Below are 15,873 nucleotides of genomic sequence, written 5' to 3' on the forward strand. Positions count from 1 at the left end.
AAATGGGCCACTATAATATATGACTTAATTTTATATTTAAAATAATCTCTGACATTAAAATTTTCAAATGCCTTATTTAATTTTATCTTCTTATCATCTCTCTGAGAAAAGTGAAGACAGCATTTCCTTTTTTAAATAAGAGGAAATAAGAGAGATGATGACTTACCCAAAGTCAGGCACAAGGTCAAAGGACCCCTCTCTTTTAAGGGCTCTAATTAGTCACTATAAGTCAGTATAGGGTCACTAGATCCAAATCATGTAAACGCACTTCATTTTCTTTCTTGATAAATGCTAAAGGGACTGTCATAAACAAAGCCATATACTATTCTGAGAAAAACATATGACAGTGTGTCTTGTGATGTCATTCAGGGAATGATGGAGCAGTGTGGAGGCTAAATATAGTAACTAAATGAAGTGGGAGCTGATTAAATCCCAAGGGGAAGGGTTAGTTGATTGTCATTAACTTGCAGTGAGGTCTTTAGGAATTTTCCACAGGCTCTATTTTTGGTTTTGTCCAATGCAACAATTTATCAATTACCTGGAAGAAGTCTAGTTACTTGTTTCTAAATTGGCACATGACGCAAAGCTAATAAAGAAGTGAAGATTAGTAATTCAATGGATGACAGAATTAAGTTTTTAAAATGTGTCATTTAGGATGATGAGCTGACATTTATTAAGGATAAATATAAATTCATGTGTTTAATTAGAAAAATATTGTGATAAGATGAGTGAAACTGAATGGGGAGAAGCTGCTAAAAGTAGAAAATACTTCAGGTTTTAATTGACCATAAGCATGATGCACTACTGAAAAAGTCAATACAATCCCTGTTGGAATTCAGAGAGAGAGAGAAGGAAAGATAGAGAGAGAGAGAGAGAGAGAGAGAAGAAGAGAAGAGAAGAGAAGAGAGAGAGAGGAGAGAGAGAGAGAAGATTAGTCAGCGTGACATATCTATCATGTTAAGTATTGTGTTTGATTCTGGAAACCATATTTTAAGAAAGATACTGACAAATTGTTGCTTGTTTAATTGATGGAGGGGTTTTTATAGTGAAAAATCAGGTAATCAAGCAATGTGAGAAAACTGGAGTAGTTCATCTATAAAATAGGAGAGGATCATAACAGCTCTTCATTGAGCATTTACCATATGTATTAATTACTTAATCCTAAGAAAAACGTGTTGAATTATTTATTGTCATTATTGGCATGAACTGAGAAGGACACATAGCTAAATTATCTGGATTGAACTCCAGAAGCTACTTTCTTAACCCTGTTCCACATTATTTCTCTGAATGTTAATCAAATGCTTGAAGAGTTGCTATGTGGATAGAAAATTAGCCTTTTTTTCTGTGGGACATAATTCTCAACAGATAGACAGACTCAATTTGGTTGCTTTTCTGACCAAAGTCTTTATGGGGAAAGTTTTCCAAGATCATTGGTTAATCAATGCACAATTTCTCTTTGGTTGCATAGACATGATTTCTGGTGAATTACAAGGAAAAAAGGATCATCCAGGTAGCCCCATTTACACAGGATTTACCTTTTCTGAAGATTATCTATGGGAACTATGATGCATTATTAAATTTGGCCTCATTGAAATACCTAATAAGAATAAATGACCAGTTTGTTTTAAAATACACTAAAGAAAGACAGCAGGCAGGATCTCATGAGAAGTTACATTCTGTAATTACCTCTTCATATAAAAAAAAGGATAATTCTCAGAAATTAATGAATACAGCAAGAGTTCTTTCCTATTTTAATTGCAAAAGTGGAGCAATTAAAGAATTAAAGAAACTACACTGGCAAAAACCCTCTTTTTAAGGTTTTTGTCTTCCAATTTTCTAGTCATCAAGTCAATGTAGATATAAACATACCATAGACCTATTTTTACCTTCTGAGATGAGATATACTAACTCCACCAGCAGTGCCCCCGTGAAACAACCAAATCCATTGAACAGGGTCAAAAAATTCATCAAGGTTCCTCTGATGGTACTTGGAACAAATCTGTATGATATTACAGAGACTAAGAGAAAAAACAGGTCAGAATTAGAATAATCTCTCTAACATACTTTCATAGATACTGTTCAAATTAGTATTGATTATATCTCAAAGAAAGGTTACTGATGGGATTAAAATTACTACAGTAAGATATATTATGATCTTAAAATTTTTAGATGTCTCTAAGGAATAAAATATGGCAAAATATGTCCTTGTACAGCTACAAGAAAAATTTGATCAATTAGTGGTTGGGTGTCCAAATATACTACACAGCCATAAAAAAGCATGAAAATTTGCCTTGGTTACAACCTGCATGGCCTTGAGGGTATTATGCTAAGTGAAATAAGTGAGATGGAGAAAGACTAATACCCTATGATTTCATTTAAATGTGCAATCTAAAAACAACAACAACAAAGAAAAACTCATAGGTACAGAGAATAGAATGGTGGTTGCCAGAGGGGAGAGGTGTCAGGTGATAGATAGAATTGGTGAAGGGTATGAAGAGGTACAAACTTTCAGTTATATAATAAGTAGCTGATGGGGATGTAATGTACAGCATGATGATCATAGTCAGTAATTTTATAGTGCATGTTTGAAAGTTGCTAAGACAGTAAATCTTGTAAGTTCTCATCATACACACATATAAATAAATCCATCAAAATTCATAATTTTTCAAGGTGACCTATGGTAACTAGACTTCTTGTGGTGATCATTTTGCAGTGTATTCAAATATCTAATCACCAGAGGCCTGGTGCATGAAAATTCATGCACTGGAGGGGTGGGGGGTCCCTCAGCCTGGCCTCCTCTCACAGTCTGGGAGCCCTCAGGGGCAGGAGGCAACCAGGCAATCAGGGGAAGGCAATGCCCCCAATACACCACTGTTGCTGCCACTGCCAGCAGCACAAGCCTTGGCCGGCCCTGGTTACCTGAGCCTCGGGTGGTCCTGGGCAGCTGGGCAACCGACATCCGAGGCTTGCCTGTGCCTAGGGCCGGCCCTGGGCGGCTGGGCAGCTGCCATCTAAGGTTTGCCTGCACCTTGGGCAAGTCCTAGGTGGCTGGGAAGCTGCCATCTGAGGCTTGCCTGCGCTTTGAGCCGGCCCTGGGCAGCTGGGGGGCTGAGGGAACTGGGGGACACCACCATCTTGTGGCTGTGAGTGCTGCCATCTTTGAGGGCATGGCAGTCAATTAGCATATTCCCTCTTTATTGGCTGTGGGTGCCAGCATCGCAAAGATTAGCATATTTCCTCTTTATTAAATAGGATTAGGTCATACACTTGAAACTAATATAATGTTGTATATCAATTATACCTCAATAAAAAAGAAAAAGTTAAAATCTTTGATATTATAAATAGATGAAAATAAGTATGTATAGTTTTGAACATACCATATTAACATAACTACTAAAAATATGTATGACAATCTAAGGCATATATGCTGAAATATTTATGATATATATTATATCTGTGATGTAATTCAACATTATACAACAAGAAGGAACTTATTATGCAAATGAGGGTAGAGATAAAACAAGTTTGGCTGTGAGTTGAAAATTGTTGGAACATGGGTACAGAGGAATTTATTACACTAATCTCTCTCTTTGTACATGCAGGGCAAAAAAATTGTAAGAAAATAGATTGAATAACAGGAACAGTTTTAGCTTTGAGCGGTTGAATTATTGGATTTTTACTTTGTCTTCTCCTTGCTTTTTTGTACTTGGCAAATTTTATTACAATGAGAGGTCATAAGTAAACATTAAAGCTCATTTAAAAAAGAAAAGTGGAACCCTAGCTTGTTTGGTTCAGTGGATAGAGTGTCGGCCTGCAAACTGAAGGGTCCCAGGTTTGATTCTGGTCAAGGGCACATGCCCAGGGTTGTGGGCTCAATCCCCAGTGGGCAGCGTGTAGGAGGCAGCCAGTCAATGATTCTCTCTCATCATTGATATTTCTCTCGCTCTCTCTCCTTCCTCTCTAAAATCAATACAAAAATATATTTATATTAAAAAGAAAAGTGGTGCTAAATCAACATATTGTGAACATTAAACGTTTAGTTTCCTTCTCTATAAAAAGAAAAAGAACTTTTTTTTCTGGAAAATTTCACTCCTGGTTTAGTAGCTGCTCTTTACCCCAGTAAATTACTTGTCCAGCTCTTTTACTTTTTTCATTATTTTTTAAAAAGTATATTTTTATTGATTTCAGAGTGGAAGGGAGAAGGAGGGAGTGAGATCAAAACATCAATGATGAGAGAGAATCATTGATTGGCTGTCTCCTGCATGCCCCACACCTGGGATCGAGCCCACAACCCAGGCATGTGCTTTGACCAGGAATTGAACCATCACCTCCTGGTTCATAGGTCGAACTCAACCACTGAGCCATACAGGCTGGGCTATCCAGCTCTTTTAAACCAGCTTACTAATCCTATATAATACAAGGGTAATATGCAAATTGACCCTAATGGTGGACTAACTGGGCATGACTGGTTGCTATGACGTGCACTGACCATCAGGAGGCAGATGCTCAATGCAGGAGCTGCCCCCTAGTGGTCAGTGTGCTCCCACAGGGGGAGCTCCACTCAGCCACAAGCCAGTCTGATAGCTATGAGTGCAGTGGCGGTGGCAGGAGCCTCTCACACATCTGGCAGTGCTAAGGATGTCCAACTGATGGCTTAGGTCCGCTCCCCAGAGGAAGCGGGCCTAAGCTGCCAGTTAGGCATGCCCTGAGGGCACCTGGGCTGCCAGAGTGATCTCTGACTGCCAGCTAAGGCCCAATCCTCTGGCAGCAGGCCCCAGCTGGCAGGTGGACATCCCCCGAAGGGTCCTGGACTATGAGAGGGCACAGGCTGGGCTGAGGGACCCCCCAAGTGCATGAATTTTCATGCACCGGGCCTCTAGTACATAATATAAATGTACTAATGTTCCTTCCTGCATTCAGTTAGCATTTCTGTTTTGCTTTCTGCATGTCCTCCACATGTTTTCATTTATCATCCAATAAACATTGAAAGACATCCCTATCTGTGCCCTAGGAAATGTGCTGAGTACTGTGGCTGAGGGTGAGAAAAGGCATGGGTATTTTTTCCCTGGGTTTTAAACTCTGAGAGGGCGGAGAGCAGAGATATGCACAATACTAAGGGCAGTGCTAAACAGGCACTTAATAGCACACATACTTATTGGAGATGAAGATGATGATAGTGATAAAGAGAATACTGTGGAGAAGGACGTCAATATTGGTGGCAAGGGGCCGTGAGCACCCCAGCTTTCCTGTGCAGTGCAAATCACCATCAGGAGCCTGAGGACAAGCTGCAGGGTTTTTTTCAGAAAGATCCGAAGGATAGTATGAGAGAAATGTTGAAGAGGCATTGGGAAGAAAGGACTCACAGTTATAAAAAGGATTTGGATTATGAACTTTCCTCTCTATAAATATGAAGAGACAAACATTGGGCGGAAAGACTAAGTTGGGTGATTTCTTTCCCTGAGAAAAAGCAGAACTTACAAGCCCATTATTACTCTGCTAGTTAATTATTAATCCTGTGCTTTTCTCTTGCTAGAACTTCTGGTGCGGTATATAATTCATGAGCACACTTTGCCAGCCTCTGCCTGCTGGTTAATCTCTCTTTGGTGTCATTTTAGGCATTTTGAAAGCCTCCAGTTCACTTTTATGGGACTTAGCTTTTCAAGTCCTCGGGTCTCTATATTCAGGCATCTTCATGTTCTGATCTTTTTCAGCTTTAGTAATCATCAACTTGGGCTTCATGGTATTCCTTTTAGTACACTATGCTATGGATATTATCAACAAGTCTGTCACTGCTCTCAAATTATCATTTACTATGAAGACACAGTAAAAACTATTCAAAGTGTATGTAAAAGCTGGTCTTCTTGCCAGTGAGAGCTGAAATGTGCCTCCAGGTGGAGACTGGTTAGTGTTCGTAAAAATGTTCCATCACAGAACATGCAGAATCTACAAATTATGGGCCATCACCACCTTCCTGAGGCACCCTGTACTGGGGACTCATTGCTAGAAATTACTTTTACTCCATTTGTTTTTAAACAGTTAAAATGTGTTTATTGTGTTTGGTAAGAAGTTATTTTGACCATATAAAGAACTACCAATGTCTAGAAAATTGAACTTTATCTGATTACCACTTTCAGGTCATTATTGCTTTCTCATATCTAAAAAGCTTCAGATTTGAATCTCATATTATCCGATTATATGACCTAATACTTCTCTTGTGTGCTATCATCTGCCAATTTTTAGGCCATTTCCCTCTATTATTTATTTGTCAGCTCCTTTCTGATCATCACACCCTCCAGTTCTAATCCTGCCTTAACTCTTGGCAGTTTTGACATACATATAGATTATCCTTTCAACCTTCCATTCTGCCAAATCTTGGTTTCTCATCCCTTGTCCTCCTTTCTTTTCAATATCATTGTCCTCCACTCTACTTTAGCCACTCACTGAATCTTGTACCCCCGACTAGGGTTGCTGAACTATGATCAGGTAAGGTCCAACTTGACACCTCTCTATACCAGTAAAAGCCTATGTGGTTGTCACACCATCACACCGTCACACCATGATGCTCTCATGCCATCACAACCCATCACCAGGAGACTGTGTGCACAGTGTGCGCATGCGCGGTTGAGCGGGGCTGCATGAGCTGTGAGGTGCACATGGGTGGGTGGGGACTTGACACTGCGTCCCCTGTGGGGACTTGACCAGGAGGTGCATCGGGGGAGCGGATGGTGGCTGCTGCTGCCCAGGCCTGGCCCGAGACTCAGGCAAGCTGCAGATGATGGCTGCTGCTGCGAGGGCCCGAGGCTCAGGCAATGAGGGCCAGACCAAGGCTTGGGCAAGCCACAGTGGCTGCGAGGGCCAAGGCTCAGGCAGCCTTGCAGCCGGCAGTGGCAGCAGCAGCAGCAGAGGTGTGATGGGGGCGTTACCTTCCCCTGATTGCTGGCTCGCCTCCCACAGAGGGAGGCCAGAGGCAGCAGCAGTGAGGGGGTGATGGGGTGGTGCCTTCCCCTGATTGGCTGGTTTTCTCCTGCAGAGGGAGGCCAGACTGCAGCTTAGGACATCTCCTGAGGACTCCCAAACTGTGAGAGGGGGCAGGCTGGGCTGAGGGATTCCCCTCTCCCCAGTGCATGAATTTTCATTTACTAGGCCTCTAGTCCTGTATAATTAAAAGGCTAATATGCAAACCAAACGAACGGTGAAACGACCGGTCACTATGATGCACACTGACCACCAGGGGGCAGATGCTTAATGCAGGAGCTGACCCCTGGTGGTCAGTGCACTCCCACAGGGGGAGCGCTGTTCAGCCAGGGGCCAGACTCACAGCTGGTGGGTGGTAATGAGCGAGGGGTCCCAGACTGTGAGAGGGCTGTCTGACTGCCAGCTTAGGCCTGATTCCAGAGCCTAAATGATAATAATAATAATAATAGCAGCACTTGTTATAGCTGCTAATTATTGAATGCCATCTACAAACCAGATACACTGCTTTTTCCTTTACATAAAATATTTCATTTAGTCCTTACAACAATATTCCCCATTTTACAGATGATGAGAAAGACTCAGAAATACAGAATAATTTTGTCAAGGTCACACAACTACTCAGTGGCAAAACTGGGTTTTAATTCAGATCTGTCTTTAAGACCATGGATTTTAACCTTTATGTTGTACTGCAAGAGTAATTCTTGATTTTACATTTTGAAACACCTTTCTACACTATGGAATTTAACTCTCAAGGAGTAGTTTATAATCCCATTGATTGTTATACTGATACTTTGATATAAAGAAGAATTATAATTATTTTCATTTTAAAGATCAGAAAAGTGAAACTTAAAGGTTAAATTAATTGTCAAGGTCACACTTATAGTAAATGACAAAACTGGAAGCCCAAATAAAATCTTTTAAAAAACATCCTATATAATAAAGAGGTAATATGCAAATTGACCATCACACCCTCACACAAGATGGCCGCCCCCATGTGGTCAAAAGATGGTCACCACAAGATGGCTGGCAGGGGGGCCTAAATCAGCAGTTGAACATCCCCCGAGGGGTCCCAGATTGGAGAGGGTGCAGGCTGGGCTGAGGAGACCTCTCCCCATTCACGAATTTTGTGCACTGGACCTCTAGTACATATATGTTTATTTAATTCAGAGAGGAAAGGAGAGGGATAGAGAGATAGAAATCAATGATGAGAGAGAATCATTGATTGGCTGCCTCCTTCATGCTCCCACTGGAGATTGAGCCTGCAACCTGGTGTCCTGACCCAGAATTGAACTTTGACCTCCTGCTCATAGGTCAGTGTTCAACTGTTGAGCCACACCGGCCAGGCCAAACAAATTCTTGTGGTCCCTACCTCATGACCTCCATAGTGGATAAGTCAGTTGAATTAGTTGGACTTTAGTTTCCTGACAGGTAAATCGGGGAGGGTGAGCTAAGTGATTTATATCACATAAGCTGCCTTTTGTGTTTTGAATAGGTATTGCTGCATTATAGGGAAATTTCCTGACTGTATTCACTCATCACCTTTATTCATTACCTTTCTTCCTATCTAGACTGCAAAATTTAGGCTGACTAGTTCCAACAGTTTTCTGGAAACAACATCAAGGAAGTAACAAACATTTGTGTGGTGGCTTCTTTTATACCTTTTTTTTGTATTCCTCATAGTGTCCAATGATATCAACATCTTAGAATCTCATAAAATAATTTATTCATGCAAAATATATGCAGTGAGATGATTTAAGATTATATAAAAGAAGTCTCACACAAAAATATGACTATAATTATACAAACTTGATTTTATTTTGACTTTTTGCAATGAATTGCTTTGATATATATATATATATATATAGTCTTACTAGAGGCCCAATGCATGAAATTCATGCAAGAGTAGGCCTTCCTTCCCCGGCTGCCAGCACTGGCTACCCTGCGGCACCCGGGCTTCCCTCCAGCCACTGCAGGCACCCAGGACCCGGGCTTCCCTCGCTTCCCCAGCTTTGTCCAGAAGGATGTCCGATAGGTCGTCCAGTCTAGTTAGCATATTATGCTTTTATTATTATAGATATCTTTATTAAACATATATAGTTAAGAAATTTGAAAATAATTCTGAAGATAATAGTGTAATTAAAGTTTTAGATACAATGAAATGATTAGAATTGCCATTTAGGATGATTACTCTAAAGGTTGTGTATTGAGTAGATAGAATGTGAGAGATATTAAAATGAGAAAGATAGGAAGTTATAAAAATAAGCTTGGTGAAGTATAATTGAGCTTGAGTTACAGAGTTCCCACTTCAAGGCAGTATAAGGAAGACAGAATATAAAACAATAGATTACACTGATAAATGTACTCATACTGTATTTCACACACTACGGTATTTCAAGAAGTCACTGAAATATTTTAATGAATTTTAAAGTGACTAGTTTAGTTAATACAGCCATCTAGACAATCCAGAAAACCTGGATATTTAATAAAGTTATTTTGAACCTGTCTTATGAAACGCTAATGATCACAATCTAGTTTAAAGACATTGAATTATCTGGAAAATTGCCTAATTTTCATTTCATTTGCATAGGCTCTCAAACTACATTATAAATGTCATTTTTGGAGGGAGTATACATGTGAATTTATCTCCGAGTGAGAGGGAGGGAGATGAGAAGAGGGAAGGTAGAAGAGAAGAGTTTTCATCTGAGTGTATTAGAGTTTTCTTCTAAGTTTTAGCAACGTTTTTTCTCCTTTCACGTATCTGACCAAATGGTTACTGCTTTGAATGAGGTTAGTAAAATCTTTCATTTCATTTCCATTCAGGTAGAATTAATAATTGTTCTGTTAGTGATAGAGGAATGAAGAAAAATGAAACATTAAAAAAAAGAGGGGAATAAATTGGCTTCTTCTGAAACATGGGAAATTTCCAGGCAGTGACTAGATTGCCAGCTACTTGAGGTGATGTGTTCTGTGTAGAAATTCAGTGCACCCTAACATGAGGTGATAAATTTGTCACTCACAGGCTGGGTTAACCAGTGTTTCAGCCACTCCAAGTAAAACGTACTGAAGAACCAGGTGGAGACAGGGCATGGAGGAAACAGTGAGAATTTTGCCTGAACGAAGCTGCTCCACTGGAGGGAAGTGTTTTCTGTATATTTCAAAGAAGCCAGCTACCACCACAGACAATGCAGCAGAAAGTTGTCCAGCCACTGAAGGAGAGGAATGCAAAAGAAAAAAATGTTAAAGAAAGAGCCCAAGTCAGTGTAAGTGGCCATAGCATTTCTTACACATTAACTCTAGGGAATGTTTCCTCAACATTTATTTTTCCCTTTAAACATTCAGGTGCTGGCTGACTGTGCTGTCTGACCATCCTTTGCAGAAGTTCCAGTAGGCTATGGCTGCATTGCTTCCCTATTTCCTGACTTACTGGTCATATGGCCTCAGGCAAATTATTTAATCTCATTCTAACTTTCTTCAGCTCTAAGATAGGGTTAATGATGATTACTTATAGGGAGGCTATGAAATTTATTTATTTATTAAACTAGAGGCCTAGTGCACAAAATTTGTGCACAGGTAGGGTCCCTAGGCCTGGCTGGTGATCTGGGCCTATTGGGGCCTTCCGGCTACTGGCCAGGGCCTTCCTTCATTCTGCACCACCTCCCCTGGTGGTCAGCACATGTCATAGCAGGTGGTTGAACTCCCAGTCCAGGTCAAATTCCTGAGGGGACAATTTGCATATTAGGCTCATATATATATTCTATTTATTAATTTTTGGAGAGAGAGGAAGGGAGAGAGAGAGAGAGAGATCAATTTGTTGTTCCACTTATTTATGCATCCATTGCTTGTTGCTTATATGTACTCTGACGGGATCGAACTGGGAACCTTGGTGTATCGGGATGATGCTCTAACCAACTCAAGAACTGGGCTATTTAAATAAGATAATGGACTGGTATTATTATAACAGTTCCTGGTAGCAATTAGTAGCAATTATTATTAAAGCTAAAGCAATAGTTTTGAACTTTTATCCTCAGGTAAGAGATGTCACTTTTGATAACTATTTTAGCTATATAGAAATAAAAAATGATGTGGGATGCATTTACAATGAAATGATCTCCTGATAAGTTTTTAAGAGTTATTTTTAAAATGGTTTTGAAATAATCTGCAAGCATGATCAATCTTCAGTTGTCTGATATTTCTCTAATCTTTGCAGAAAAAGTAAAGCAGCTATTAGAGAATTAAAGACTAGAAACTTCTGTTTAGGGAAAAAAATATTAAAGGTGAATTAACTAGGTAAAGTATATAAATGGAAGCAGCTTTCTCTTTTACTTTTAAGGAATTGTCTAGGAAATTTTGGTTGAAAATGAGTAGAGATTTTGTTATAGATTTGTTACAGTTTATGTCTATTGCAACCATTCCATTTCTCAATTTATCATTCATATAACTGGACTTAATTCCATTGTTAAAGCATAGGCAAAATTTAGCTCAGTGGAATTTAGTTGAAATTTAGAGATAGTCACATCTTGGTAACTTGCATAAAATTTCAGATAAGACAAAGTTTTCAATTCAGAAAAATCAACCTAGTGCTTGTTTTGTTTGATAGAGAAACTGGTAGGTAATTTTTTAAAATTATATCTCAGCATTTAAATGTATCAATAATAGTCCGTTCTTTACTGGGTTTCCAAGAAATAGAAGGCATATAAAAGGGAAGAAATATGAAAAAGTTAGACAATTTGAGATATTATTTATTATTATTTTAATTATTTCATAAAGGCTCATTCATAATGAAGTAGAGATTTTGGTTTTGTAAATAGGTCATATAAAAAACATGAATTTAAGTATGATCCCACTTTAAGGCCAAATTCATCACATAATTGCATTTTTCTAGATTACTTGGCACATTACAGATTCATCAGAAAGAGCTAATAGGTCAATTCAATTTAATATTTGCTCTGTTGTTGCTATATACAAGTCATTACACTAGGTACAGTTGGGGATATAAGATGAGCAATATCTATTTCCAGTCATCGCAGACTTATGTTCTGTTAGGGATATAAGAGGAAGAAGTTATTTCTAGATGGAGAAGCAAGAGGAATCATTTTATGCTTTAAAAGAAGAAGGGTTTCAATACGAAGAGGTGAAGGCAGCACAAATCGCATAAGCAAAAGCACAGAGATGTGAATGTGAACTTTTCAAAATGGTGAGAAACTCAAATTGTTGGGTATCAGAGGAGAACATAAATTAGGGTCAGATCATAAGAGGCATTTAATATACTTTTAAGGAATTTTGAAATTACTCTGACAATGATGGAATCATTGAAGATATTAGACACACATGAAAAGATTAAAATTTTCATTTGAAATTATTACTATAAAGGCCATGTGCTGGTTGATAGAATGGGAAAGATACTGAAGGTTGAAAGATAGTTAGGATGTTAAAAATAATCTTGGTAAAGTACAATGGGGGCTTGAATTATAATCAGGACATTTACTTTCAGAAAATACAGAGAGTACAAACACAAGATTCCGCTGATAAAACCGCAGCATCTGAAGCAACGGACATGGAAGCAGCAGATGTCAATGTTGACTATAAGTCCAGGTGTTTTTCGGAAGATGGTAGTGGCAACAATACAAATAAGACCCACAGTAGACATGGAGAAAATGGATTTGATTTTAAATTGAGTTAGAGGTACAAAAGGGTAATCTAGAGAGCAGTGCTCAGAAAACAATTGAAAATGTGAATCATAGGTCAGAACATTGGTTGAGTCAAGAGAGAAAGATAAATGAATCATCTACATAAAGTTGGAATTTAGGGTCAGGTGAAATTGAGAAATGATTGAGGAAGGAAAGAAAATAACACCTAAGCAATGCCTTAAAAAATCTTTGCATTTAGCCCAATTGTGCTCAGTGGTTAGTGTTGACCTATAAACCAGGAGGTCACTGCTCAATACCCAGTCAGGACACATGCCTGGGTTGTGGGCTTGATTCCCACTGGGGGCATGCAGGAGGCATCCAATCGATGATTATCTCTCAATCTCAATCTCTGTCTCTCTTTCTGAAAGTAATAAAAATATATTTAAAAAGTATTTGCATGGGGGGGGGGCAAGAAAAAAAAGAAGTAAAATTGCAGTTAGAGAATGTCTAAGGGAAGGTTTCAAAGGAGTATACACAAATGGGTCTTTTCCCCTACTTTTTCTCCTTCACTCTTCTGTATCACCTCCTCTAGAACCTATATGTACTCAAGGCAGAAATCTGGTGTCCCCTCTCTTTTGCCCTATCTTCAAATATATTAAATTCTTTAGATTTTATTTCCAAAATTTATTGTAAATTAACTTGCTTCTCTCCATAGCCACTGCCATCATTCTAATCCAAATCATAATTTTTAAACAATAGTATCTGCAACAACATATTAAATTCTGGTCTTCCTGTTTCCACTCTTGCCCATCTACAACCTGTCACACACCTAATAGTCTGGGTGATCTTATGTAAATGCAAATTCAATATTACTCTTCTGCTTAAATTTTTTCCTATGGGTTTCCATACAGTTAGGATGAAATCCAAAATTCTTAACATGACCTGTATGATCTTGCCTGTTCTTTTGACTTCATTCTAATTACTTGCTACTTTCTCTTCTCTGCTATGGTTCCCGGTACCTAATCCTTCACCATGGCACAGTAACATGACATTTGGAGCATCATAGAGAGAAGAGAGCTCCAGTAAGGAAAAGAGGTCATAAACACAGGAGTGAGCGGCAGAAGGGCATCGGGATCCTCAAGTTTCTGGATGACATTAGAGCAATAATTTTAAAATTCTGAAGAAAAATGACTTTCAATCTAGAATTCTATGTACCCCAATTAATTAAGTGCAAGGACGAAAAGAAGACTTTTCAATCATACAAGTTCTTGGAAAATATTCTTCCTGTGTACTGTTTCTTAGGAAGTTGCTAAAATATAAGTGATAATAGAAGAGGAGGGGTAAGTTAGAGGTCTAACAGGAGATACACCTGATCAGAGGGCGGTAGTTGAGACCGAGAACACCATGCAGAGAACAAAGGCATGGGAGTCTGCAAGAAACTCTCCAGAGAAAATGGAGCCGTGGTGCATTGCCCTATTTGTGTTAGCATTGGGGAAAAGGGAGTGATGGTATTATAAAACTGGGGGAGCAGTTTGAAAATTTAAGGAAAACAATTTTTAAATAAATAAAAAATGAAAACTCAGATACTTTTTAAGTACAGAAAATAAGATTTTATATGAGAAAAGTGAATCAAATTCTTTGGTTTTGCTATAGGTGTATGTATATAACTAATTATTGACTTAAACAAAAATATACTTATAATTATTATTTCTTAACTTAGACAAACAAAACCTAAATGTTTAAAAATGATTTGTCAACAGGAACTGTGGATGGTGGAGAAAGCTGGGGCTGGAGACTGTTACTTCTTGTTAGAAAGCTTTCAACACTATTTGTTTTCTAAGCTACCATGTTTCCCTCAATCTAAGATGTATCCAACTATCAGAAGAAACATCTTTTTATATATCAGTGAGGGGGAAAATGCTGCCAATCCATTATAATATGTAACCCAATATTACAGATGACTTTATACATATGTATGCTTCTTTGGACCCAATTGTCTGCCCTCAAAATTCATATGTTGAAATCCTAATCCACAAGGTGACTTTGGAGATGGGTCCTTTAAAGAGATAATTAAGGTTAAATGAGGTCATAAGAATGGGGCCCAACTTCAGTATGACTGGTATCCTTACAAGAATAAGAAATGACACAAGGTCTGTGCAAGCACAAATGAAAGGCCACATGAAGAACACAACAAGAAGGTGGCCACCTGCAAGTCAAGGAAGAGAGGCCTCCCTCAGGGAAAAGCAAACCTGACTATACCTTGATCTGGGACTTTTACCATCCAGAATTGTGAGAAATACATTTCTGTTGTTTATGCCACCTAATTTATGGTATCTTTTTATGGCAGCCCTAGAAGACTAATACAGGTATGTTTTGGTTTACATAAAAATTAAGTTGCTCAAATTACAACGACTCATATTGTCCATGATAATCATTTGAACTTTGAAGAAAGCATTGAGCTGCTTAGGAATAACTTTTCAAACTTTCTTTGCTTTTTTATTTTAGAATTTGAATTCTATGAGAATCTTCTATAATATCCCTCATTCTAACTAATTTAGGGCAATCGGGTTAAAAAAACCTCATGTCTAGCCTGGCCGGCGTGGCTCAGTGGTTGAGTGTCAAACTATGAACCGGTTTGATTCCTGGTTAGGGCACATGCCTGGGTTGAGGGCTTGATCTCAGCCAACCAATGTTTTTTTTTCATCATTGATGTTTCTGTCTCTCTCTCCCTCTCCCCTCCTCTCTGAAATCAATAAAATATATTTAAAAACAAAAACAAAAAAACATCATGTGTACTTACCACCCTCACTCACTTTTGTTTTTTTGTTATCACATGTGCTATGTAGCATTAGAGGCAATAGTTTAGATAAGAGATCAGCTATTATTTGTCTATTAAAGGCCAGTAATAAACATTTTAGTTTCTGTGGGACAAAGGCAAATTTTAAAGATATGTAGATACTTATGTAACAAGAAATAGAATACATGTCCACATTTTTTAAAAATAGAATTCAAAATAATTCTTTTAGGGAGTGATGCAATTTTATTTACTTGGTGCTCAAAGTAATTTTTTCTTATTGTTGAATCAGTTGCAATTGTTTATCTGTTAAAACAATTCTTAGCTTGCAGGCAGTACAAAAGCAAGTGGTAGGCCAGATTTGGCACATGAGTGCAGAGGTTAAGTCATCAGCTTTCGTTGCCTACTCCTGAATTTTAGCTCTGCCCTCATGAGAAATTGTGGCATTTTTACCTGGGTCATGGCTGCCTGTACACG

At 38.5% G+C, this 15,873-nt stretch overlaps 1 protein-coding gene across 1 annotated transcript in view; it reads right to left on the bottom strand.

Moving 5' to 3' along the window:
- The window catches only part of SLC15A5 (solute carrier family 15, member 5), a 73,543-nt gene that overhangs the window by 19,619 nt on the left and 38,051 nt on the right, over nt 1–15,873 (bottom strand). Inside the window, exons 6-7 of the mRNA XM_006773263.2 lie at nt 9,993–10,181; nt 1,887–2,018 (exon numbers count right to left, since the gene is read on the bottom strand). Coding sequence (XP_006773326.1) covers nt 1,887–2,018; nt 9,993–10,181 — 321 coding nt within the window. The remainder of the gene's footprint in view (nt 1–1,886; nt 2,019–9,992; nt 10,182–15,873) is intronic.

Source organism: Myotis davidii, unplaced genomic scaffold (assembly GCF_000327345.1).
Source record: "Myotis davidii unplaced genomic scaffold, ASM32734v1 scaffold205, whole genome shotgun sequence".
Taxonomy (NCBI): Eukaryota; Metazoa; Chordata; class Mammalia; order Chiroptera; family Vespertilionidae; genus Myotis; species Myotis davidii.